Below are 26782 nucleotides of genomic sequence, written 5' to 3' on the forward strand. Positions count from 1 at the left end.
TAATGCTTAGAAAAGAGAAAATAAGTAGTATTAATGTCATTAAGTGATAGCATCCGGTACAAATTCTTAAACCCTGAGAGAACCAAAACTGTCTACCCCCATACTCAGCTTGGACCTGAGAACCTAAACCAAACCTGTCTATGTTAACATGACTTCACTAGACTTCTGTCTTCATTGCCATTACTTTGCTTTTCTGTGTCTCCTCTCCTGGCACATGGTTTCTCTGTAATTACATGAACCATCCATTTTTCAATGAGAAGCATCAACAATAATCTGTGGCCCAAGAGTCTCTGAATTTCCACAAATTCCTTGTTTGATATATATCCACCATTTCTGGCCTGTTATACAGAAATTCTTACCCAATTGAGCTCCCAAATTTAAAGACTTTCTTTAAAAGCAAACTATCAATTCTCTATAAATTCTGACCTTACCTTCCCCCATAAGATACCAACAAGGCTTTAGAGGTAGTGTTCACCCTTACCATGGTAAGCAATAAACTCAGGTTAGTGTTCTTGGTATTTGGGGAGTCAGCTGTAGACACCTGGAGAGATCTCAAATTGCCTGTTAAGAAGTGTACAATAAGAAAATACTGATAATAAATTATTCTGATGACTAATTATTATTCCATGTATTGGGCATACCATAATAAAAGTTATGTTCCCTTATTATTGGAAATGTCTACAACAAACTTCTTAATAATAAAATTTCATGTAAGTTTTCCTTATTATAAGTAAGTTTAGAAGGGAGTACCATTTTTGGCAATGGTCGATTAATTGGTTTCTGACTTAAATCCCAATTTCTTCTTTCCTCCAAGCTTATAACTGGAAAAGTTGGACAACATATTGTTTCACATCTATTTTCAGGCATCAGACAACTACAAGGGCATCAAGAACTTGTAAAGTTAAGATTCATAATAGCCAAAATTCATTAAAAACCAAATGTCCTTCAACAATGAAATGAATCAAATGTGGCATATTCACATAATTCAATACTTTATACAGCAATGGAAACTACTGCCATATACAACTACAGGAATGACTAACACACAGTACTGAGTGAAAGAAGATAAGAGTTTTAAAAATATGCTGCATGATTACATTTTTATGAAGTTCAAATACAGGCAAAGTAGTAACATGTTATCGCACTACTTCTTCAACGAAGGCTAAGATAATACTGAAGACCCTCCTGCAGATAATTACTACAATATAACTATAGTTTTATAAAAACTATAAATTCTGGTTTATAGAGTTTATAACACATAACACAGCTAGCTAAACACACACAAGAGTAAACAGCAACAGGCAAATTACAGTAGGAAAATAATGGTAGTCTAAGTAATGGCACTGAAGATACCCACACCCTAATCACAGAATTGAGAATATTTATCTTTCAAGGCAAAACATACTTTGCAGTTGAGATTAAATTAAAGATCGTGAGATGAGGGGGTTATCCTGGATTATTCAAGTAGGCCAGATGTGATCACAGGGTCCTAACAAGAGAGAGGCTACAAAGTCAAAGGCCAAATAATACAATGTGAGGACAAAAGGCAATGTGATATGGGACCATGAGACAAAGAAATAATGCAGGCAGCCTTTAGAAGCTGAAAAACACAAGGAAATATTACCCAATTGAGGCTCCAAAAGGAATCAGCCCTATTAAAAACCTGATTTTAATCCCAGGAGACTTATTTTGGACTCTGGCTTCCAAAATTCTGAAATAATTAAATCTGTGTTGTCTTAGCCACTAAATATGTGATAATTTGTTAAAGCTGCAATAGGAAACTTACATAACAGCAGGCCATGCTCAGAGGAGGAAAGTTGTATGGAGGGAGTTGAGTTCCCATTTTCACAGCTATTAACTTGGTGCCAGTGTTTCTAATCCAGAAAGCTAGAAGACTGAAACCAAGAGAAACCAAATCCCACTGAATCAGGGGAAATAAGAGGAAAGAGCCAGAGAGAGGAACCCTAAATTCTGTGTACCCACATGTCTGGCTGACTCCTATATGCATTTCACTCAATACAGCTAAATTTTAAAAAAGGGAAGGAGAAAGAGGGAGGGAGGGAGGGAGGGAGGGAGGGAGGAAGGAAGGAAGGAAGGAAGGAAGGAAGGAAGGAAGGAAGGAAGGAAGGAAGGAAGAAAGGAAGGAAGGAAGGAAGGAAGGAAAGAAGATCTACATTGATATTTAAGCTGTCACCTGAAGAAACAGTTTGCAGTTCAAATCCAATACAGAACTCTCTCAGATAAAAAGTAAAAGCCACTCGCTAGAATAACAGAATTAAGAGTTAGCATAATTTTCATAATGTCCAGTATCCAAAACAAAACTACACAACATATAAAAGATCCAGGAAACTAGAACACATTTTAAGGAAAAAAATGACAAAGATTTTACAGTGGCTATTTTAATTATCATCAACTAACTAAAACAAAATATGCTCATGAATAATAGAAAAGACAGGAAACTTCAACAGAGAAAGATTTTTTTTAAAGCAATGTAAAATCTAAAATTCAGAAGTATAATATCTGAAATACAATTAAATGGTTTGAACTAATAATTAAATTAAGATGGCAAAGGAAATAGAAAATGAATCTCAAAACAGAAAAGCAGGTTATCTAGTGTAAAGACTGAAGGGGTGGGGGTGGGGGAAAGCCCTTCAGGGACATTTACATAAAAACAAATTATCTAGCCTACATGGAATTGGATCCCCTGGAGAGACCAGAATGAACAAAAAAGAAAAATTATTTTTAGAAATAACGACAAACACTTCCCAAATTTATTGCAGATTCCAGATGCTCATACGGAATAAATATGAAGACAACTATGCAGAGGTATAGCATGATCAAACTACAGGAAGCCAAAGATAAAAGGCAATCGTGCATTAACAATAAATTGTATACAGGAAAAGAGAGGTTCAATTAAGAGCTGATTTGTCATCAGAAAATATGGAAGGCAAGAAGAGAACAAAACTTCGCTAAAAAAAAATAATAAAAAGATAAGCCAACTGGTAATTCTCTACCCAGGTAAAATACCCTTTAACAATGAAGTCAAAAAATATTTTCAGATAAAAGAAAAGTCATCTTCACCAGATTTTTACTGTAAGAAATGCTAAACAAGGTTTTTCGACCTGAAAGAAAATGACAGTACATGGAAACAATTCACGAAAAGTAATGAAGAGCATGAGAAATGGTAAACATATGGGTAAATACAGTTACTATAATATTACACTGTAATACAGGATTGTGCAAAAGTAGGTTTACAGTTGTTTGTATGAAAAATAATAGAGCAGTTAAAAAAGAATAATACAATAAACTGTATTCCGTGTATTCACAACTACAAACCTATTTTTGCTACTCCCTGTACATATAGGCCTATTCAAAGGAAATTAACATCATTTTGTGAAGCTAATACTGTAGATACATACATACAATAACAATTCATATAAAGAACATGGGTGGGTAAGATGTGGACCTGTACGACTGAAAACTTTCTACATTTAATGTGAATCAGTACAATATGTAATGGAGACGACTATAAGAAATAAAAGATGTATACTGTAATTCCTAGTACCATCACTAAACGAAAAAAATGGAAATAGCTGAAAAGGCCAATAGGAAAAGTAAAGTAGATTCAAAACACAAAACAAAAACAAAAAAGTAGGGGTGGGGGAGTACTTAAGAAGAAACATAAGACCAAGGAACTGAGGGACTAACATAAAAAAAAAAGTAAAATGAAAGATCAAAACCCAACCATGTGAATGATTACATTAACTGTCGATAATAAAGCAAAGCAAATAAAAAGCAGCTTTTTTCAGATTGAATAAAAAGCAAGATCCATTTGTAAGCTACCTACAGTAGAATTGTAAATATAAAGATCCCAACAAGTCAAAAGGAATATATGAAAAGAATATTATCATGTATATAACAAGCCTAAGAAGGATGCAATGGTTATTATTAATACCAGATAAAACAAATCGAGACCCAAAAAAAATTACTAGAAGTAAAAGTAAGTATTACATAGTGATAAAAGAGTCAATTCATAAGGTAAAGATAAAATCATAAATGTGTGTGTGCCTAATAAGACAGCTTCAAAATATATTAAAGGGGGGAAAAAGGAAGTTAAAAGACAATTCCACAATCATAGGAAGAGATAATTAACTCTACAAATAACAACAATTAAACAATACCAACCATATTTACCTACCAATAAATGTGAATTATGCACTTGTTTTCATATGTCGAACCAATAAGTCTCAATATGTTTCAAAAGAATAAAATAATGCAGAGTATATTGTATAAAGGAGAATTAAAAATCATTAATCATGAGATATTTAAACTAACGATTTTGATCAAACTATTGGAAGCCAAATATACATCTCCCATGGGTCAGAAGAAAGCACAAGTAGAAAACATTTTCAAATGATGGATAATACAAAATATAAAAATCTGTGAGATACAGCTAATTAAGACACAATAATTAAAATGCCTACGGTTCAAGATAAAGACAGAATCTTAAAAGCAGCAAGAGAAAAGAAGATAGTTACAACGGGGGCCCTATAAGACTATCAGCTGATTTCTCAAAAGAAACTTTGTGGGCAAGAAGAGATTGGCAAGAAGTATTGAAAGTGATGAAAAGCAAGGACCTCCAACCAAGACTGTTCTATCCAGCAAAGCTATCATTTAGAATGGAAGGGTGGATAAAATGCTTCCCAGACAAGGTAAAGCTAAAGGAGTTCATCATCACCAAGCCATTATTATATGGAATGTTAAAGGGACTTATTTAAGAAAAAGAGGACCAAAACTATGAACACTAAAATAACAAACTCATAACTATCAACAACTGAATCTAAAAAATAAAAAAAACAAACTAAGTAAACCAGAACTGGAACAGAATCATAAGTGTGGGGATCACTTGCAGGGTTATCAACTGGGAGGGGAAGGGGGAGAAATGGGGAAATGGTGCAGGGACTAAGAAGCATAATTGGTTGGTACAAAATAAGAGGGGGAAGTTAATAATATAGGAAAGGGTGAAGCCAAAGAACTTACATACACGACCCATGGACATGAAATAAGGGGGGGTGGGATTGCTGGAGGGAAGGGGGGTATTGGGAAGAGGGGAGCAAAGGGAAAAGAAACTGGGACAATTGTAACAACATAATCAATAAAATATACTTAAAAAAAAAAAATCCGGGTGGGAAAGGATCTGATTCCTTGCAAAGATCAATGAAGTTAGTAAACCTCTAGCCTGGCTGGTCAAGAAAAAAGAGAATATCAAATTACCATTATCAGGAATGAAAGAGGATACACTTCACTTCAGATTCTATGGTTATTAAAAGAAAAATAGGTTATAATAGAAATAGTAAATCTGACAACTATATGAAACAGATTCTTTGAAAGACAAAATTAAACTAAACCAAGTAACAGAAAACCTGAATCACTCTATATACCAGGTCTGTTCAGAAGGTATCCAGCCATGTAATATGAAAAAGAGACATCGATTGAAGAAGATACAAGTTGGCACCCTGGGACCTCACACAGTTCTCCCAATCGACATCAGCTGCCCCATCATATTTTCTTGAATCTCACTAATGGTCTGAAATCCTCCCTTTCAGAGATGATTTTCATTTTAGGAAAAACCAGAGGTCACAGGGCACCAAATCTGGGCTCTAGGGCTGCTGAGTCACCTGGGTGATTTGGTGTTTCACCAAAAAAACTCTGCACGAGACCTGATGTATGAGCGGGCACATTGTCATGATGAAGCTGCCAATCGTCAGTTGCCCATATCTGAGGCCTGCTGAAATCATCTAGTGTCCGTGAAGGAATATTCAAGTTAAATGCAAAATTTGATGCAGATTAGTTGCTCTACTTGCTCAGTCATTTTGAATGTGACAGCCACACAGTACACATGCTCATTCCACAATGTCTACTGCCCCCACTGATTAGTATAGTAAAGTCATCATTATTCATGCATACACATTCCAGTCCACTTTCCTTGGCTTCCAGGTTCCATCAATATCGTGCAAACGGTTATCGTTATATTAACAATGGCTGGACTTTTTCTGGACAGACCTTGTATACTTTCATTTGTAGTTAATAAGCTCTCTCCACACAAAGAAAACTGTAAGCCCAGATAGATGACTTTACTGGTAAATTCTACATTAACATTTAAAGAAGAAATAATACCAACCCTACACACACATTAAAGAAGAGAACAATGCCCAACTCATTTTATGGGTCCAAAATTATCCCGATATAAAAATCAAAGTCACATGAAGAAAATTACAGAATAACATCACTTATAAACCAAAATGTAAAAATCCTTATCAAACTATTACAACACTGAAGCCAACATAATACATGTGACTAAGAGGTTTATCCAAAAAATAGTTAAAAAATCTAGCAATGTAATTAACAATAAACCTATTTAAAAAATAAAAATCAACCAGGATCTCCAGAGATGAAGAATAACAATTTGACAAATTCAAAACATATTCATTATAAATAATGGGGCGGGGGGGGGGAACCTTCACATAAAACTAGTAACAGAAGGGAACTTCTTCAATCTAAATCTACAAAAACCATACAGCTATCATATTCAATGGTGAAAAGTGAATGTCTTCCCCCAAAGATAAGGAACAAACACAAGGATGTTCCCTTCTATTTGATACTGTACAGAAGGTCTTTGCTAGGTCTTTGCTAATCCAACAAGGTAACAAAAATATTAAAGCATGCCTACAGATTAGAAAAGAAAAAATAAAATTGCCTTTATTTGTAGACTGTATGATGAGATACATAGCAAATTCTAAGAAATCTAGAGCAAAGCTACTAGAACTAAGTAATTAGTTTACCTAAATAAAATAGCAAGTTGCTTAAGTATAGAATAATCTATTGTGCTCCTATATAATAGCAACAACTGAAAATGAAATTTTACAGTGCCTCCAATCACAACACAATCAAAAAGGTAAAATAGAAATAAACTTTAAAATGTACAATAAAACATTGCCAAGGGAAATTAAAGACCTAAATAAATGGTGAGACATAGTATGCTCATTGACTAGCAAATGCATTATTATTCAAGATAGAAATTATCCCCATATTGGTTTATGCATACAATGTGTTACCAGTCAAAATCCTAGCAAGAGAAACTGACAAACTACTTCTAAACTTTATATGGAAAGGCAAGGAAAACCAAAACAACTTTGAACAAGAACAACTAGAACTTACAGTGCTTGATTTCAAGACTAAGAGTAACAAAACAGTGTGATATTGGCTTAAAAACAGACATAGATAACTAAACAGAGGATCTAGAAATAGATACAAAATTAAATGGACAACTGATTTCTGTCAAAGAGGAAATGGTGATTCAATTTGAAAAGGATAGTCTTTCCAAAAAAATGATGGTGGAACTACTGGATATCAATTTGTCTGAGTAGGGGTGTGCAGGAGCCCACACATTGAAGCTTATCTCACATCATGAACAACCCGACAACTTGAAGTGTATCATAAACCAAAATATAATTTATGTGACTGTAGAATTTCTAGGAACAAAAGCTGAGGATACCTTTATAATGTTGGAGTAGGGTAAGATTTCTTAATATAACACAAAAATCACAAAGTATAAAAATTGATTAAATGAACTTCATCAAAATTATTAACATTTGCTCTTCAAAAGGCACAAAGAAAAGCAAAAGGCAAGCCACAGAATGAGAAAATACTTCCAAAACATATACCTGATAGAGGGCTTTTACCTAGAGCCTATACAACTCAATTAGTAAGACAAAAAAAAAAAAAAGTTAAAAATGAGCAAAGTATGTGAATAGGTAATTAAGAAAAGAAGTTATACAAAAAAGGCCAATAGTGCATACAAGATGCTCAACATCACTATCATCAGGAAAATGCAGATAAAACCAAAGTGGAAAACCACCACTTAACTACTAGAATGGCTAAAGTTTAAAAAATTGACATTACCAAATATTAGTAGCAAAGCAGAACAATTGGGAACCTCAAACATTGCTAACTAAAATGTATACTGGTATAGCTACTTTGGAAAAACAGTTTGGCATTTAATCCTACAACTGGAATATTATCCAACATCTCCAAATCTTAGGTGCATATATACCAAGAGAAATGAAAATCTATGATCTCACAAAAACAAATAATATTCATAGTACTTCATACATATTTTACCAAAAACTTGACACAACCCAAATACCAACTGATAAACACAAAAATTAATTGTGGCATAATTATTCTATTAAATACTACGTAACAATAAAAGGAACACAATATTGATACACACAACATGGGTGTATCTCAAAAACAGCATGCTAAATGAAAAATATCCAAAGCAAAAGAATATGTGCTATTTGAATCCAGTTGGGTGACATTCTAGAAAAGATAAAATTAGAGTGATAGAAAGCCTAAGACCAGGGGTCTAAAGTGGGAATCAAATGTAAAGGGGCACAAAAGAACACTTTCGAGTTATGGAAATGTTCTCTCTTAATTGTGGTAATAGTTACACAACCCCATATAAATTGCTGAAATGCAGCAAACTTGTACATTTAAAATAATGTAAATTGTACCTCAAAAAGGCCAGAGGAAAAAATCCAGTTATTTTTGTGGAACTTAAAGTTAATTAGATAGCTTATCTGGAAAAACAAGCAATAAAAGAACAGCCAGAGAAACCCTAAAAAAAAAAAAAGAACAATGGGGAATTGGTGCCTTAGCACAACTATATATTAAAACATATTATAAAACCTCTATGAGTAAAATAGTGTATTAGTTCATAAACAGGCCTAAGGAAACGGACCAGGAAATCCAGGGACAAAATACCATATAAAAATTTAGCATATATTTAAGGCGGCATCTTAAATGAGAGGAGGAAAAGACAGATTTTTTTAAAACAATATACAGTATTGAGATAATTAGTCATAAGGAAAAAAACAAACTTGGATATTTCTCACACTATAAATCTAGAATAAATCTCAAACTAATCAGATTAAAACTAAAAACTAAAACCATGTTAGTACTAAATGAAAAAAATGGGTGAATTTCTCTAACACCTAGGAATGAGGAAAAACTGTCTTATGATTCAAAATGCAGATGCAATTTAAGAAAAGACCGATGAGTCTGACTACATAGACATAAAGTTCTTCATGGGCAAAAACAAACACTTCTGAATGAACAGAAACAAACACATAGAACAAAGTAAAATGACAAATGATAAACTGCAACTTATATCACAAAGGATAACTATAACTCATACATAAAATATGGCCATATAAAACAGAGAAAGAAAACGATGAGCCAATAGGAAAATGGGCAACATGAATATTTCAAAGAAAAAAATAACTACAAATAGTCTTTCAACTTTAAGTTTTTAGAAAACCCCAACTTCACTAACAACTAAGAAAATGCAAATTTAAAAGAATAATAAGAGACCATTTCTCACCTATCAGATTGGCAAAAAGCCCAGTGACATAAACTTTCTAGCTTAATACTGAGGGGAAACAAGTATTTAACACTTAAGCTTCCACCCACCAATTCCACTTATAAAGGGACTCTACAATCAAAGAGTATCTATACCAAAGAATCACTAACAACAACATGAAAAGATACTTTTACTATTTACTGCAGTACCTTCTGTAAAGGCAAGTAGTAAAGCAACTGTTTGAATAAACCATAATTTATCATGACCTTGGATTATAAACCATAATTTATCATGACCTTGGATTAGGCAAAGATTTCTTAGGTACAACACCAAAGCATAAGCAATAAAAGAAAATGCTGCAAAACTGGTGTCATCAAAACTTAAGATTTTTACACTTCAAAATATGCTATCAAGAAGAAAGTGCCCTGGTCAGGTGGCTTGGTTGGAGCATCGTCCAGTACACCAAAAGGCTGCAGGTTCGATTCCCCAGTCAGAGCGTACAACTAGGTTGTGGGTTTTGATCCCCCAATGAGGCGTATACATAAAGCAATCAACTGATCGATGTCTCTCTCTTTCTCTTTCTCTATCAAATCAATTAACGTATCTTTGAGTGAGGCTTTAAAAGAAACAACTGAACAATTACTGGAATCATTGCTGATGAGACTATAAAATAGTACAGCCACCCTGGAAAATAGTTTCTAAAAACTGTTAAACAAAGATTTACTCTACAGCCCAGCAGTTCCACTTCTGGATATCTACCCAAGAGAATAAAAATATATGTACACGCAAAAACTGGTACACAAATGTTCACAGCAGCATTATTCACAATAGGCAAAAAGGTGGAAACAACTAAAGTGCCCATCAACTGATGAATAGATAAATAAAAAGTGGTATAGCCATACACTGAAATATTATTAGAGAGTAAAAGACAATAAAGTATAATCCATACTACAAGTGAATCAACTCGGAAAACATGCTAAGTGAAAGAAGCCAGTCAAAAAAGACCACATGCTATATGATTACATTTACATGAAATATCCTGAATACTAAACTCTTACAAACAGACAAAGTAAAAAAGCACTTTCCCAGGGTTGGGCATGAGGTTTCATTATAAGGAAATGGATATATCCTAAAATAATACTGTGGTTATGATTGCACAACTCTGGAAATTTACTAAAAGTCACTGAATTACATAGTTAAAACAGTTGAGTTTTATGGTACGTTAATTATATTTCAATAAACTTTTTTAAAAATATAAGCCATAGACTAGAGGAGATATTTAAAAATATTTTACTACAACATATCATTAAAACTTCAACAAATCAAGAAGAAAGATAAACCAGGCAATAAAAAAATAAAATCCCTCTAAAATATCTGAATAGCAACTCAGATAGAGAAACCCCACTGGCCAAAAAATTTATATGTAAAAGTATACATGATGTAAAAGAGTAACCATGCCCAAGTAACTTTACGTACTGCTTAAACTAAGAAAATAGATTGTCACTGTCATACACAATTCTTCATTTAGGTATATCTTTTTAAAAATGGTTAGGTTCCATTGTCCTCAGAGCTCCAATTATAAACAAACTGTACCAAAAAAAAGATTTCCATTATAAGTTTCCCATTATGACTTCCCTTTTCGGCCTGATAAAGAATCATAATGTTGCCATTTGGTCTTGCTTGCTTTTAAGTTCTCACAATTAGGATCATCTTTGCCCCATAGACTGTGTCAGTACCCATTCTTTTAATAAAAATACAAGGTGATTTATACAAGATAGCACAAAGAAAACTCACTTTTCGTTTTCCAATTCCGTTCCCTAAAAATAACTTTTAAGTCATTAACAAAATTACTTAACAAACAAAATAAAAGAACACAATTCATCTTAAGTATTGCCACCCATAAAAACAAAAAACAAAACAAAAAAAAAAACAGGAAATACTCATGCAAATGTGCACTGACCTTCCAGTAGTCAGACTGTAAACTGTAGTACCTCTGGTATGCAGATAATGCTGAAAGAAGAAAAATAAGTATGAGTCACCATTATGTCCCATTTCAAAGTCAATAATATAAGAAACATTAAACATTAAAAGAAACATAATGGGCTTCCCACCAAATCCCCCTCCCAGCAGACAGTGATATTTAAGACCAAATAATTTAGAAATCTGGGGAACCCCTACTCATAGTCAAACATGGTAACAAATGTCAACTATGTAGAGTTCAAGGGTGTAAAAAAACATGATCACATCTCAGACCTGCACATGAACAGAACCTAGGTTACCTCTAAATCAACTTGACCTTCTTCAGAGACCAAATGTGCTAAGAGAATTAAGGGTTTCCAAGACTACTCCAGAATACCATAGGTTATTGCTCTCACAAGGGGTGCTACTTCCAAGAATGTGTAAGAGTTCCAAAAACACAAAGGGCAAAGAAGCTGTTTTGTCTGTGAAGCTTCCTTACTCTAACGCAATTCCAATCAATATAGGGTATGCTATACCCCTAAATGCACTCCAAAGTATAAAGGGTTCTAAAAAAAAATTAAAGTAGTTTCTATCAATCAAAAAACTCAGTGAGGAGGGGTTAAAAAGTAAACAAAAAGTTATATATGCACATTACAATTGGTAGAGATCCCTTTTCAAAAAACTGATGAGCAATAAATAAGTCATGGGGACATAATGTACAACATGGTATCTATATTTGAAAATTGCTAAGACAGTAAATCTTAAAAGTTCTCATCACAAGAAAAAAAAAATTCTAACTATGTATGGTGATAGTTGTTAACTAGACTTACTGTGATCATTTCCCAATATACAAATAGTGAATGTTATACACCTGAAACTAATGTTACTTCAATTATACCTCAATTTTTCTAAATGACTGTTAGACTGTCAAATAATGTTTCCAATGAGAATAATGAAATTTTATACTGATAAAAACAGGGGAAAATGGAAATTAACATTTTCTAAAATTCCATATATAATGTTTTCATATTGTTTCCCGGTAAATAGCCTAAATATATGTGAATACCACAGGAAACGTTCTGAAAATGTTCAAATTAGAGAAACATTACCTAAAACATCACATATCTGAACAAGTAAATCATATGAATAATGTTCATCTCTTCTGAATAAAGATGATGCCAGCCAACCTATTATTGGAAGGACATTTAGACTGTAATTTTTCCAGTTTTAGTGAAGAGTTGATTTCAAGCCATCCTCAGTTTTCTACTTCTAAACTCCTGAATGTAGTTAGCTCAGAAGTCATTAGTTAATGGTCTTCTAAAAAGAACAAGTCACCTATCAAACTTCCTGGTACACTATGGTCAAACAAGGTTTGCGTTCAGAAATCACCACTGATTTAGATGGCAGAGTAGGTAAATGAAGTACTTGCACCCTCCCCACAACCACATCAAAATTACAACTCAACTACAGAACAACCATCATTCAAAACTGCCTGGAATCTAGCTGAACAGAAGTCCTATAACCAAGGATGTAAAAAGATGAAGCAATGTCAACACTGGTAGTTGGGGCAGAAATGTGGAACAAGCTGGTACCACACCTATCTGCGGTGATTTAAAAAATCGGGAGGGAAATACTGGTTGCAGAAATGCCCATGAGAAGCAAGGGATGCCAGCCCTAAGTTTCCAGTGCAAGAAAGAAAAGTCCTCATAATTTCTGTCTGTAAAAACCAGTGGGGATTGTGGCTGAGTGAGATAAAGGACTGCTGAAGTCCCAGGTGTTACTCTTAAAAGAGCTTGCACATGAACTTACTTGGACTCACTCACTCTGAGCTCCAGCTCTAAGGCAGCAGCTCAAAAGGTGCCAGGCACATATGGGGAAAAAATGAATTGTCTAGCTTCAAGGTAAGAGCTGAAGGGGCAGCAATCTCCCAGACAAAAGTGCTAGCAGAGGCCATTGTTCCTTTACCTGCAGGCGGGTGCCATATCTGAGTCTCCATCAACTTGTCTGGCACTGTTTGCCCTGCCCTGCTGATTCTCCTAGACCCTCCCTATCCAACATGCAGGTCCACCCAAGTCCTTCCCAGTGGCTTTTCTATTCAAATGGCTTGTCTTGGCTCATGCTGTGGACCTTTATAAAATCTCTCAAAGTTTCACAAACCCCAGCAGCATCTGGCCTCAGCATGCCCCATACCTCCTACTAAAGTGGCCTCAGGCCCAGCACTAGAAACAGGCAGCCTTGGTTCAGGGCTTGGCCTCTCTTGGCATCTCCATGACCAGAGCAAGTAGCAGCCACCTACAGGCTGCTTTGTACCTCATTCCAGATGAGCCCAGGCAAGACCTTGTAGCAGCTAACTTTTGCCTGTACCTCCCAGGAGGCTGCAGAACCACTACATCCCATGGACAGCTTCAGATCACACTGAAACACCACCTAACAACCTCCATGAGTGACACACTAAAAAGGGCAGATTCATGAGGCACCAGAGACCTGATGAAGCTAGTCCTGAAATCATGGGGTTAGCCCCTGCACAGCAGCTCCTCTGTGGCCAGTCCGCCCAGCTAACTGGTCTGGGGAGGCTGTGTCACTGGGAACTACAGGACACCTACTACAGTAGACCATGAAACCAACACAGGAAGTGACAGCAGCTCTACCTAATACATAGAAACAAACACAAGGAGGCTGCCAAACAGCAGAGACAAAGAATCAGGGCCCTAATGAAGGAATAGATCAAAACTCCAGAAAAAGAACCAAACAAACTGGTGATAAGCAATCCATCAGATGAAGAGCTCAAAACAATGGTTATAAGGATGCTCAAGGACTTAGTTAAGGACCTCAATAGCATAAAAGATCTATTCAGAAACAAAGGATACATTAATTGAATAAAGAAAAATTTACAGGGAAACTACAGAGTAGATGAAGCAGAGAATCAAATCAATGACTTAGAATATAAGGAGGCAAAACAAACAAACAAAAAACAATCAAAACAGCAAGAAGAAAAAAATCCAAAACACAAGGATAGGTAAGCAACCTCTGGAACAACTTCAAGCGTTCCAACATTTGCATCATAGGGGCACCAGAAAGAGAAGAGAAAGAGCAATTGGAAATCTATTTGAAAAAAATAATGAAAGAAAATTTTCCTAATTTGGTGAAGGAAATAGACATGTAAGTCCATGAAGCACAGAGGCCCAAACAAGATGGATGCAAAGAGGTCCACTCCAAGACACACCAAAATTAAAATACCAGAGGTTAAAGATAAAGAATCTTAGAAGCAGCAAGAGAAAAGCACTTAGTTACCTACAGGGGAGTTCCCATAAAACTGTCAGCTGATTTCTCAAAAGAAACTTTGCAGGCTAGAAAAGACCGGCAAGAAATATTCAAAGTCATGAAAAGCAGGGACCTACAGCCAAGATTGCTCTACCCAGCAAAGATATCATTTAGAATTAAAGAGATGATAAGGAGCTTCCCAGACAAGAAAAAAATAATGGAGTTCGTCATCACCAAACCATTATTATATATGTTAAAGGGACTTAATTAAGAAAAAGAAGAATGTCAAAATCAGGGACAATAAAATAGCAACAACTGACTAAAAATCAAACTAAGGAAAAAAGAACAGAGGCAGAATAATGGAGAGTGTTTTGCTGGCTGCCAGATGGGAGGGGGCTGTGGGTGAATGAGTGAAGAGGTGAGGGGATTAAGAAGTACAAATAGAGACTTCCGGCCAAGATGGAGGCCTAGACTGACACGCTCCATCTCCCTCCACAACTAAGGGCTGCAACTACCATAAAACCAGAAACAACCAGAAGTTCAAGAAAATAAAGCTACATGGAAGTCCAACGTATGAAGTTACAAACAAACAAGTGGTGCTCGTCCAGACGGGTAGGAAGGTGAAGCCGGGACGAAGAGGTCAAGCTGTGCTGGCAGCGGCAGCTACAGCGACAGGCGGCGGGGCTGCGGTAAGCACAGACAACTGTATTTAAGGAGAGGCGAGAAGCACCTAGGAGCACCCCTAGCTGCAGACGAAACCCATCAGCTCATGATTCCAACGCTGGAGAAGGCAGACCCCCATTGCTTCGGACTGTGAGGCCCAGAGGGCGTGGGGATGGAGGAGGCTGCCAGTCTCTCAGCGCAGAGCGAACAGCAGGAATCCATCTTGGACCCCCGCCCCCACACAGAGCGCCACAGTGGGGTGAGAAGGGTCGCCCAGTAGTGACGTGTGCACAGGGCTCTGCCCCCCCCCCATAGAGTAGGAGGTGTGACAGCCCTGCCCAGGAAGCAAAGGTAAACAAACCTGTCAGGATGGCAGGGATCATGAAAGAGATCCCAATCACACAGCTGACCAGACAACAAATACATGATTTAACAGACCAGCAAACAGATAATCTTTCTGAGGCACAGTTCAGAGATACAGTTATAAGACAGCTTACAGAAATAACAGTGGATCTTAATGAAGACGGGGAAGGAATGAAGGCTAGTCCTGCTGAAATGAACGAAAACACATATGAAACAAGTGGGGAGGGAAGAAAAACCAGGGATCAAATCAACAAATTGGAACATAGGGAAGGAACAAACAGTCAACCAGTGCAGAAAGAGGAAACAAAAAGTGAGAAAAATGAGGAGAGGATCAGAAACCTCTGGGACAGCTATAAGCGGGCCAACATCTGAATCATAAGGTTGCCAGAAGGTGAAGAAGAACTAGAAATTGAAAAATTATGTGAAAAAATGATGAAGCAGAACTTCCCTAACTTGGGGAAGGAAATAGACTTACAGGTCCAGGAAGCACAGAGAGTTCCAAAAAACTGGACCCAGGGAGAACCACACCAAGACACATTATAATCAAAATGTCAAAAATAAAGGATAAAGGGAGAATCTTAAAAGCAGCAAGAGAGAAGAAAAGAATCATGTACAAAGGAGTCCCAATTAGCCTATCAGCTGATTTCTCAAAGGAGACTCTGCAGGCAAGAAGGGACTGGCAAGAAATATTCAAAGTAATGAAAAGCAAAAACCTACAACTATGATTACTCTATCCAGCGAAGCTGTCATTCAGAACAGAAGGGCCGAGAAAGGGCTTCCAGGAAGTAAAACTGAAGGAGTTCATTAGATCCAAACCACTGTTATATGAGATGTTAAAGGGACTTGTTTAGAAGAAGGAGGATCAAAACTATGAACATTAAAATGAAAACTGTATCACAACAACCAACAATAGAAGCTAGGGAATCCAAACAAAGGCAAACTAGGCAACGACAGTGGGAAAAGAATTATAGGTATGGGGAACATATTGGGGGAAAGTCAGCAGGAAAGGGGAAGGGGAGAAAGGGAGGTAGATGGTGCAGGAATAAGAAGAAAAGTAGGAGGAAGTGGAGTAGATAGGAAGATGCTGAGAACAATTATATGCACAACCAATGGGCATGGACTAAGGGGTGGCGGGGACACCTGTGGGGGGGGGGGGGTCCACTGGGTGGAGGGAAGTAGAGTGAAAAGAAATTGGGACTACTGTAACAGCATAATCAATAAAACATAAAAAAATAACTGCTCAATAAACAACAGCTACAAAAAAAAAAAAGTAGTACAAATAGGTAGTTACAGAATAGCCATGGGGATGTAAAGTACAGTATTAAAGAAATGGAGTAGCTGGAGAATTTATATGCATGACCCATTCACAATGGTGTGAGGACTGCCTGAGGCAGTGGGAGTGCTGGGTGGAGGGGGGCAAAGGGGAAAAAACTGGGACAACTGTAGAGGCATAATCAATAAAATATAATTAAAAAATAAAAAAATAAAATAATTTTTTAAAAAACAAAAAGAAATAATAAAGGTTAAAGACAAAGAGAGGATCTTAAAAGCAGCAAGAGAAAGCAGTTAGCACCTACAAGGGAGCACCCACAGACTGTCAGCTGATTTCTTAACAGAAACTTTGCAGGCCAGAAGTGTTACAGAAATAGGGGAGTCTAAAAATCCCCAGAGTTTGCGGCTGGGGGATGGGGAGAAGGAAGCAGCTTTCAGAATGCCTCCACATGCCTGAGGCTGGTGGCTAGTGTCTTTCTTATGCAAAATGGCTTGGATGCTTCCAAGGTCTCAGGTAGATGGGAGGAGTCCTGAACCAGGAGATGGTATGGAAAAAGCAGAGAGAGCCTACGTAAGGTTCTGTGAATGGTCAGAACTGTTGGCAACACCCACTGCGTCAGAGGATGCAGTCAGGGATATATAAGCAGCTGCGGACATTTTAGCTCGCTCTCGCTCTCATGCGCTCCCTCCATGTGGCTTGGAGGAGGGGACCTCCAGGCTGCTTTAAGAAGAAGCTCTCACCATGCAGTTTTGAGGAGAGGAGATCCATGCGGTTTGCAGGAAGAAGGCAGTTTACAAGGAGGCTGAGAATCCGGGCGGTTCTGCATTGAGAGCTGGAGGGCACCACAGCACAGAAAGGACCTCCCCAATCAGAACTGAGTGATTGGCAGCTGCTGGTAAAGCTGAATTGTGCCTAGGAAGTAGGGAAACGGTTTCTCTAACTTTTCTAAAGCTAGCCTGGTTTGGTAGGGGGGAGGCAAGGACATGTGTTTATGGGTGTTTTAAAGAACATAATACTTAACAGCAGAAATCTGCAAATAATCTAAATCTATATAACTGTTAAATAAACAATTCTTTTTCTTTTCACTAAACTCTGGTATTTAGTTATAATTCTGGCGGCGGGCAATTGGGCCTCTAACTTAAAGAGCCCGTGGGTTTGTTTTCAATTGGAGCAGCCCAGGGGTTCTGTAACAGAAGGGACTGGCATGAAACATTCAAAGTGATGAAAAACAAGGACCTATAACCAAGATTACTCTACCCAGAAAAGCTCTCATTTAGAAATGAAGGACAGATAAACAACTTCACAGACAACAAAAAGGTAAAGGAGTTAATCACCACCAAACCAGTATTACAAGAAATGTTAAGGAGTATTCTTTAAGATAAAAGAATTAAAAATATAAATAATAAAATGGCAATAAAAACTTATCTATCAACAATTATCTGAAATGCAAATGGATTAACTGTTCCAATAAAAAGACAGAAGGCAAACGAATGCATAACAAAACAAAAACTCATACATATGCTGTCTACAAAAGACTCTCGCTTCAGATTGAAAGACAGACTGAAAGGGATGGAAAACTGGATTTCATGAAAATGGAAACAAACAAAAAGCCAGGGTAGCAATACTTATACCAGACAAAATAGACTACAAAAGAAAGTCTATAACAAGAGACAAAGAAGGACCGAAAAATTCCACTTCTGGGTATTTATCCAAAGAAATCCAAAACACTAAATCGAAAAGACATATGCATCCATATGTTCATTGCAGCATTATTTACAATAGCCAAGATATGAAAGCAACGTTAAGTATCCACCACTAGATGAATGAATAAAGAAGTGCATATATACAATGGAATATGATTCAGTCATAAAAAAAGAATGAAATCTTTCCATCTGCAACAATATGGATGGAACTAGAGGGTACCGTACTGAGTAAAATAAGTCAGAGAAAGACAAATGTCACTTAATTTCACTTATATGTGGAATATAAAAAAGTAAACGAACAAGTGGAACAGAAACCAGGTGGGAGGGGTATTGGGGAGATGGGTGAAAAACGTGAAGGGGTTAGGAGGTACAAATTAGTAGTTACAGAACAGTCATGGGGATGTAAAATACAGCATAGAAAATACAGTCAATAATATTGTATGGTGTAAGATGAGTACTAGATTTATCAGGGTGATTATTTTTTAAGTTATATAAATGTCTAATCAATGGGTTGTACACCTGAAACTAATATAATAATGAACATCAACTCTAAGTGAAAAAAATTGTTTAAATTATTTACTCATTACTGATTTATACATAACTGTCATGGAATATGTAGGTGTTCTCTCTCTACTGCTAGATGAGAACAAGGAAGCACATATCATTAACTACCACTGCACAGGTAAGTATTCTTAGGATGAAGCCCATAAAGTTAGCAGAGGAAACAAAATACCTGGGTACACCTAGACTTTGAACTATACCTAGCATACAACTCATCTATGAACTTCCAATTATGTGAGACAATACACCTCCTTATAGTTTAAGCTAGAATGAGGTCCTTGATGTTTGTGATTGGGTCCCTAACAATTTTGTGCAGTGCCATACCAAGCTGTAACTGCACTCTTAATAGTATTACAGAATTTCAACAAATTTGAAGGGTATGTTGCCAATAATCTCAACAGTAACATATATTACATGACTTCATAAAATTCCCATTTTAGAATTAGAAGAACCCTTAAAGAGATAGTATAATGTCCTGCAAAGCAACTGAAACTGAGGTATAAGAAGCCTATAAGGGGCGGAAGGAAAAAAAAAAAAGAAGCCTATCAGATTATCAACTGGGAGAAACATGGCATCCATACTACAACATGGTGAAGTGAGAAATAAATATGAACCCTCAAATTCAAAGTCACAAAAGTAAATGCTCCAAATTCCAAGCACAGATTTGTAAATGAGACCATTTTTTCCACTCCTTTAAACATTTCTCAACAATTATACTTTATTCCCATTAGGCTTAGCATCCTATTTTACGAAAAATCCTAAAATATTTTGTTTCCTAATCCAAACAAATCATTAAAACCTTAAAGACTAGCCCCGCCTAATGTGGCTCAGTGGACTGAGTACCAGCCTGTGAACCAAAGGGTGTCACTGGTTCGATCTCCAACCAGGGCACACAACGGGGTTGCAGGCCAGGTCCCCAGTTGGAGGCATTCAAGAGGCGACCAATCTGTTTCTCTCTCACGTTTCTCTCCCTTTCTTCCTTCCTTTCCCTCTCTCTAAAAATAGATAAATAGAACTTTAAAAAATAAATAAAAACTTAAACACTATACAAGTACCCATCGCTAGTCTCTAGTGAAATTCTTTTAACCAAACCACAAGACCTTATTTCTAATCTTTACCTAGCTATGAAAAAAAAATTCTTAGGCCATCTCACTAGATTTTTCTAAGGTCCTCAATAGATAATGAGGGAAAGCATTTATTTGGACATCCTTATAATGCTTAAAACCTATTCGTAATAATTGTAGCATATGTATAACTGGGCTCCTCCTTCCCTAAATCATCTAACCTTCACTCTGTTATCCCTGAGTTCTTTACTGACCCAAGAAGTCCTTGTTTATCCCACTAGGAAATCTTTCTGACATTACTTCAGGCAAAACTTGTTTCCTTTTGCCACTGAACCAAGAATGACATGCCCAAACATATTTTTTAATAATATTCTACTGTTGGATCCCTTTTCATCTTCCTGATGTTTGCTGTTGTTGTTTTTTTGAGGATATGAATAGACAAATCATTTTAATCACCTTACAAATTCCGAGATCTTTGACTCTCAGAAGTTGGAAATTTGGCATTATACTTTACCTAAACAACCATTCAATGAAACATATTAAGTGTCTACCATGTATAAGCTAACTATGAACATACAAAGGAATTAGACTGTTTCAGAGAATAATGTAGTTGGGAAAATATCCAGATACCCATACAAGTAACTGCAAAGTAATATCCACACACCAAATTCTTAAAGTAGACTGTTCTACTTTAAAATCCATTTTTTTAAAGTATATTTTATTATGTTGTTACAATAGTTCCAATATTTTTCCCCTTTGCTCCCCCCTCCACCCAGTACGCCCCTTCCCTCCAGCAATCCCACCCCCCTAGGTTCATGTCCATGGGTCATGCATATAAGTCCTTTGGCTTCACCCTTTCCTATATTATTTTTAATTTCCCCCTGTCTATTTTGTGCCAACCGATTATGCTTCTTAATCCCTACACCATATCCCCATTTCTCCCCCTCACCCCTCCCAGCTGATAACCCTCCAAATGATCCCCATACCTATGATTCTGTTCCTACTCTGGTTTGCTTAGTTGGATTTTGTTTTTATTTTTTAGATTCAGTTGTTGATAGTTGTGAGTTTGCTGTCATTTTAGTGTTCATAGTTTTGATCTTTTTCTTAAATAAGTCCCCTTAACATTTCATACAATGATGGCTTGGTGATATTGAACTCTTTTAGCTTTACCTTGTCTGGGAAGCACTGCATCTGCCCTTCCATTCTAAATGATAGCCTTGCTGGATAGAGTAGTCCTGGTTGCAGGTTCCCTTTCATCACATTGAATACTGCTTGCCAGTCCCTTCCTGCCTGCAAAGTGTCCTCTGAGAAATCAGCTGACAGGCCTACAGACACCCCCTGTAGGCAACTCTCCGCCTCTCTCTTGCTGCCCCCAGGATCTCTCTTATCTTTCATCTTTGGCATCTCAGTTATGATGCGTATTGGTGTGATCCCCTCTGCTGATGTTTTCTTTTGCTGAGCAGAAACGCTTTAGTTTGATGTAGTCCCATTTGTTTATCCTTTCTTTTATTTCCCTTGCCCTAGGAGATATATCGGTGAAAATATTGCTGTGTGAGATATCTGAAATTTTCCTGCCTATGTTTTCCTCTAGGACTTCCATGGTATCACAGCTTACATTTAACTCTTCGATCCATCTTGAGTTTATTCTGGTGTGTGGTGTAAGTTGGTGGTCTAGTTTCATCTTTTTGCACATCCCTGTCCAGTTCTCCCAGCACCATTTGTTAAAGAGGCTCTTCTCACTCCATTTTATACTCCTTCCCCCTTTGCCAAATATTAACTGACCATACTGACCTGGGGTTATTTCTGGGCTCCCTGTTCTGTTCCATTGATCTGTGTCTGCTCTTATGCCAGTACCAGACTGTTGTGATTACAGTGGCCATGTAGCGTAGTTTGATATCAGGTATTGCGATCCCTCCTACTTTGTTCTTCTTTCTCAAGATTGCTGAGCCTATTTGAGATCCTTTTTGGTTCCATATAAATTTTTGAAGTATTTGTTCTAGGTCTCTGATATATGCCATTGATATTTTAATAGGGATTGAGTTGAATCTATAAATTGCCTTGGGTAATATGGACACTTTAATGATGTTAATTCTTCCCATCCATGAACATGGTATATGCTTCCATTTATCTGTATCTTCCTTAATTTCTTTCTCCAGTGTTCTGTAGTTTTGTGAGTACAGGTCTTTTACCTCCTTGGTTAAGTTTATTCCTAAGTACTTTTTTTTTCTTGTTGCTACAGTTAACCAGATTTTTTCCCCTAGTTTCTGTCTCTTGATACTTTATTGTATTTTCTAATTCTAACCAAGAGTAGACTGAACAAACTTGGTGATTTCCAAATTGTCTGGGAGGAAATGAAGGCACTAGTGATTTTTTAAAAAACATTAAATACATTTATGTGAAGTTATATGGAGAAATACAGTGGAATAACTGTGAATGCAATGAAAACACATGAAACAAACACCTTAATTGTATCAGCTTTCAGATATATACATATAATATTCATTCTATGGATATTATATGTCACTATGTCTATATTCTGCATTTTATTTCAAATATAAGCTTGTATAGCAAACATATATCCTATGCAATTAGTAATAAACAATTACTAATTTCCAATGACCCTATTTGAAAGGAGTTTTAAAGAGCAGATTTTTTTAAAGAGCAGATTCTTAAAAGAATCACAACCTTTAGTTCTAACAGCCATAACAATAATGAACCATGTAAGAATAAAAAAATTTGATAATTTTTGAAAAAATCAAACTCAAAATTATTTAAGAATGTGTACTTTATGTTCTTATACTATATATATCCTAAGATGGAGTATTGCCATTCCACCCAAAAAAGACAAAAGAGAGAAAGCCAAACAAAAATCGCCAACTCTGACTTATGACATCTCCACATTAACAACTCTTGGCATGTTAACTTGTCCTAGTCATTTGTAATGGCTGAGGAACTAAAACAACCAAAACCTATTTTGCTCAAAAGTCACAGACAATGCAACAAATGACCAATTACTTGAAGGAAGGAGGTAAGGAAGCAAAATCTACCATTGGCCAGAATTTCAGGGAAAGCTTCCAGCTCACCACAAACCATGAAGAAACTATTTTTAAAAGTTTTTCATACTAATATCAGAAGTGATTAATTATTCTATGTCCTTCAACTAACTTTTTTACTTCTGAAACTCCTACTATCCATCCCCTTAGCCTCTTAGCTCATAATTTCTATCTTTTTATAGTTTTGCTGTATACTTCAATTTGCTACTTGATTAAGCAATTAACAATGTAGTGACTACCCTCTCTTATAATCTGCTACACACAGTTACAGATATTTACATTTACAGTGGTACCACGGTACTCTTCATTAATTCATTCTGGAATCCATGACAAGTGCCGACACTGGTGAGTACCAAAGGTAACAAGTGATGAAGCATTTCCTCTTGCGGGGCAGGATTATGACTAATATAAGTTCTAGCTAGTCTGACGAGTCTGAAGTAAGCGTTGAGTGCCGAAACATTTCTTTCTTGTCAAAATGAGATAAGTAAAGGGTTTGAGAAGTTCTGAAGCTGACAAGTACCAAGGTATGACTCTAATTCTGTTAATTAAACTGCTCCTAGGCTCCATCACATATATTCACAAGACTATGTGCTTGCCTTTCAGCCCAAGGTTCTGTCTCTTAGGTTGCTCTCCAACCCCAAGGAGAAATCACTGCACCATCTTCATGGCTTAGGGCAGGCTTAACAGCTCCATCAGCTGTTTGGTTCAGCTGACGTTAATGGGTTAGCTTTGGGGTTAGAAGTAGAAAAAAGGTATGGGAGACACTGTGAAGAACCACTCAAATCCCACTTGAAGGAAGGACTGTTGAAGAGTCCCTACATGCAGACAGGTCTAGCAGTGAGCTGCCTTAGCTGCAGAGACCTTCCTTGACGGAAAATACATTCCTTCCCAGGCTGGCACACATCTAATATTGAACGGATGGAATATAAAGGTCTATTCATTTTGGCCCAACTTGGTATAGCTCTGAAGGGCCACTGTAGCTCGAGAGCTCCAGATAAAGTAAGCCAGTGCTGTCACAGCTTGACTTCTCCCTCTGTCCAATCCTGGTTCAATCCCCCACATTCCACAGGTGTTGATCCTAAAGGTATTCCTTACTAAACATTCTGTATGCTAAATTCACTCCAAAGGAATCTATTCTACAATAGGCCAAGCACAATGAGTCTCCATTTTCTCACAATCCTCTAACCAATTACTTCTTGAGGATAAATTCTTAGAAGCTAAATGACCATATGAAGTGACGGAAAAAATTTTAAACTCTTCATACACATTACCAGCCAGAAAGACAAAAAAAAAGCTTTTACAAAGCCTTTTTTCCTTCTGCTTCAAATTCATCTAAAATGACTGAAAAGATATTTTTAGTAAATAAATCCATAAAAGTAATGATAATCAAAGTATACTATCTGCAAATCAGAAAACTTTTAGGAATTCCTATAAGGCAGGAAGCACATGGGATCAGAATGGCAAGAGCAGAAAAACCACAATCCAAAATGTATACAGAAAAGAGGTTCTACCATTTTATACATAAAAGTAGCAGCAGTTTCTCAAAAGGAACCCCAAGCTCAAAAAATTTCACAAAAAGACGACAACTCGGGATATAATTAAAGAACTGACTTCAGAATAACAGGGCCAGTAAGTCCTCCACACACATATACCTGAGCAGTTTATTAACATGATCACTGCAAGGTTTATGTTTACTTCCCCAAAAATTATGGTATATAATCTGTTCTCTAAAAATACATGTCTCTTTGGCTGGGGTTGGAGGTTCTCATCTTGTACTAGTTACAAAGAGAGAAAAATGAAGCAGCCTGAGGTAACAAATGTTTCAATAAACTGGTAGTGATGGTAGTGAGAAGGGGCGGGGGGGGGGGGGAGACACACTACAGACTGGCTCTAGTTTCAGACTTACAGGAAGATGGTCAAGAGAATGGATAGAAAGAATTCAATAATTGGTATTTAAAAAGGAATTTTTCAAATTCTCACCTGAGGACATTTTTCATTGCTTCTAGACAGAGAGGAAAGGAGAGAGTGAAAAACATGAATGCAAGTAAAAGCATCAAGTGGTTGCCTCCCATACATGCCCAGACCAAGGATCATACATGCCCAGACCTAGAATCCAACCAGCAACCTAGGCATGTTCCTTGACTGGGAATTGAACCAGCGTCCCTTTGGTTCACAGACTGGCATTCGAACCACTGAGCCACACCAGCCAGGGCAGGAAATTTTAAACGTAGGAATAGTGGGTTCAGTCCCCAGTCAAAGCATGTACAAGAAACAACCAATCAATGCTTCTCTCTAATATCGTTGTTTTTCTCCCTCTCCCTCCCTCCCCTCCCCTTTCTCTAAAATCAATAAGCATGTCCTTGGGTAAGGATATGAATCAATGAATGAATGAGTGAATGAATGAATGAGGTCAATAATGCATCAAGGAGGATTAAAAATTAACTCACATCTAGGAAATAGAAGCCATCAGCTTGAAATACTTAGAATACATATTATGTATACCTCTGTATCCATTTTTCCCTCTTGTTCCTTAGGTTATTTTTCTCTTTTCCCATTTTATTAGCTTACTCCCACAGTTAGTCTGCCAACATAGTCTGAGTCTCTATTTATGTGCTCTCAAATTAGTGTGCTCTAAAATAAGAATGTGCAGCACTGAAAAATTATAGATTGCACAGATTTCTATATGTTTCTTTTGTATAATGGTTCCTTTAAATAACTTAGTAGTCTAATTAAAATATTAAATAATTATTAATACTTATTATGCTGAAGCCATTTTGCTAAGTACTACCCAGTTTCACATAGCGATCCCAAAATCTCTGAGCTATCACTTCCTCCCCTCATTTTACAGATTAGAAAATAGAAGCTCAGGGATGTGTATATAACCTGTTAATGCTAATGCAGCTGTAAACAACAGAGATGAACTTTAAAAAAAAAAAAAAAAAAAGGCCTAACTCCAAACCCCATCAAAATTAAACACCAACAGTCCTTCATGCTAGCCCTGAAATAACCTACCAGTTGTTCAGCAAAATAAACATATATGTGTAAAACTAGCATACTAAGATGTTCCTATACAATATATAGATGGAGTATTATTATTTCAACCAAGAAAGGCAAAAGACAGAAAACCAAAGAAAGCTCATCAACTCTGACTTAAGTCTTTAAACATTAAGATACCAAAGGTTAAAAATGTTCTTGCTCATAAGGATACAGTTTTTCGTTGCTATGGATTTTACCTTTGGTAATGAGGGAGGTAGTATTTGGAGGTGCTTTTAATTTTCTAAGTGAGTAATGGTCTAGGTCCACAGTTTGGTACCATAAAAAGGACATATCTTGGGGGACTACCTCCAATTACTGAAATCAAATCTAATAGAAAAAAAATTCACATTAATAAAAGTTGTTTTATCCAATGCTCAAGCTCATATACGATCAACTCTCTGTGTTCCTTATGTTTACAATAA

General features: G+C 36.6%; 1 protein-coding gene across 2 annotated transcripts in view; it reads right to left on the bottom strand.

Moving 5' to 3' along the window:
- The window catches only part of KDM6A (lysine demethylase 6A), a 201082-nt gene that overhangs the window by 106913 nt on the left and 67387 nt on the right, over window positions 1-26782 (bottom strand). For both annotated transcript variants that reach the window (XM_090264983.1, XM_090264982.1), the window contains exon 4: window positions 11385-11434. In XM_090264983.1, the coding sequence (XP_090121109.1) occupies window positions 11385-11434 (50 nt within the window). The remainder of the gene's footprint in view (window positions 1-11384; window positions 11435-26782) is intronic.

Source organism: Furipterus horrens, unplaced genomic scaffold (genome assembly GCF_987537825.1).
Source record: "Furipterus horrens unplaced genomic scaffold, mFurHor1.1.pri manual_scaffold_17, whole genome shotgun sequence".
Lineage (NCBI taxonomy): Eukaryota > Metazoa > Chordata > Mammalia > Chiroptera > Furipteridae > Furipterus > Furipterus horrens.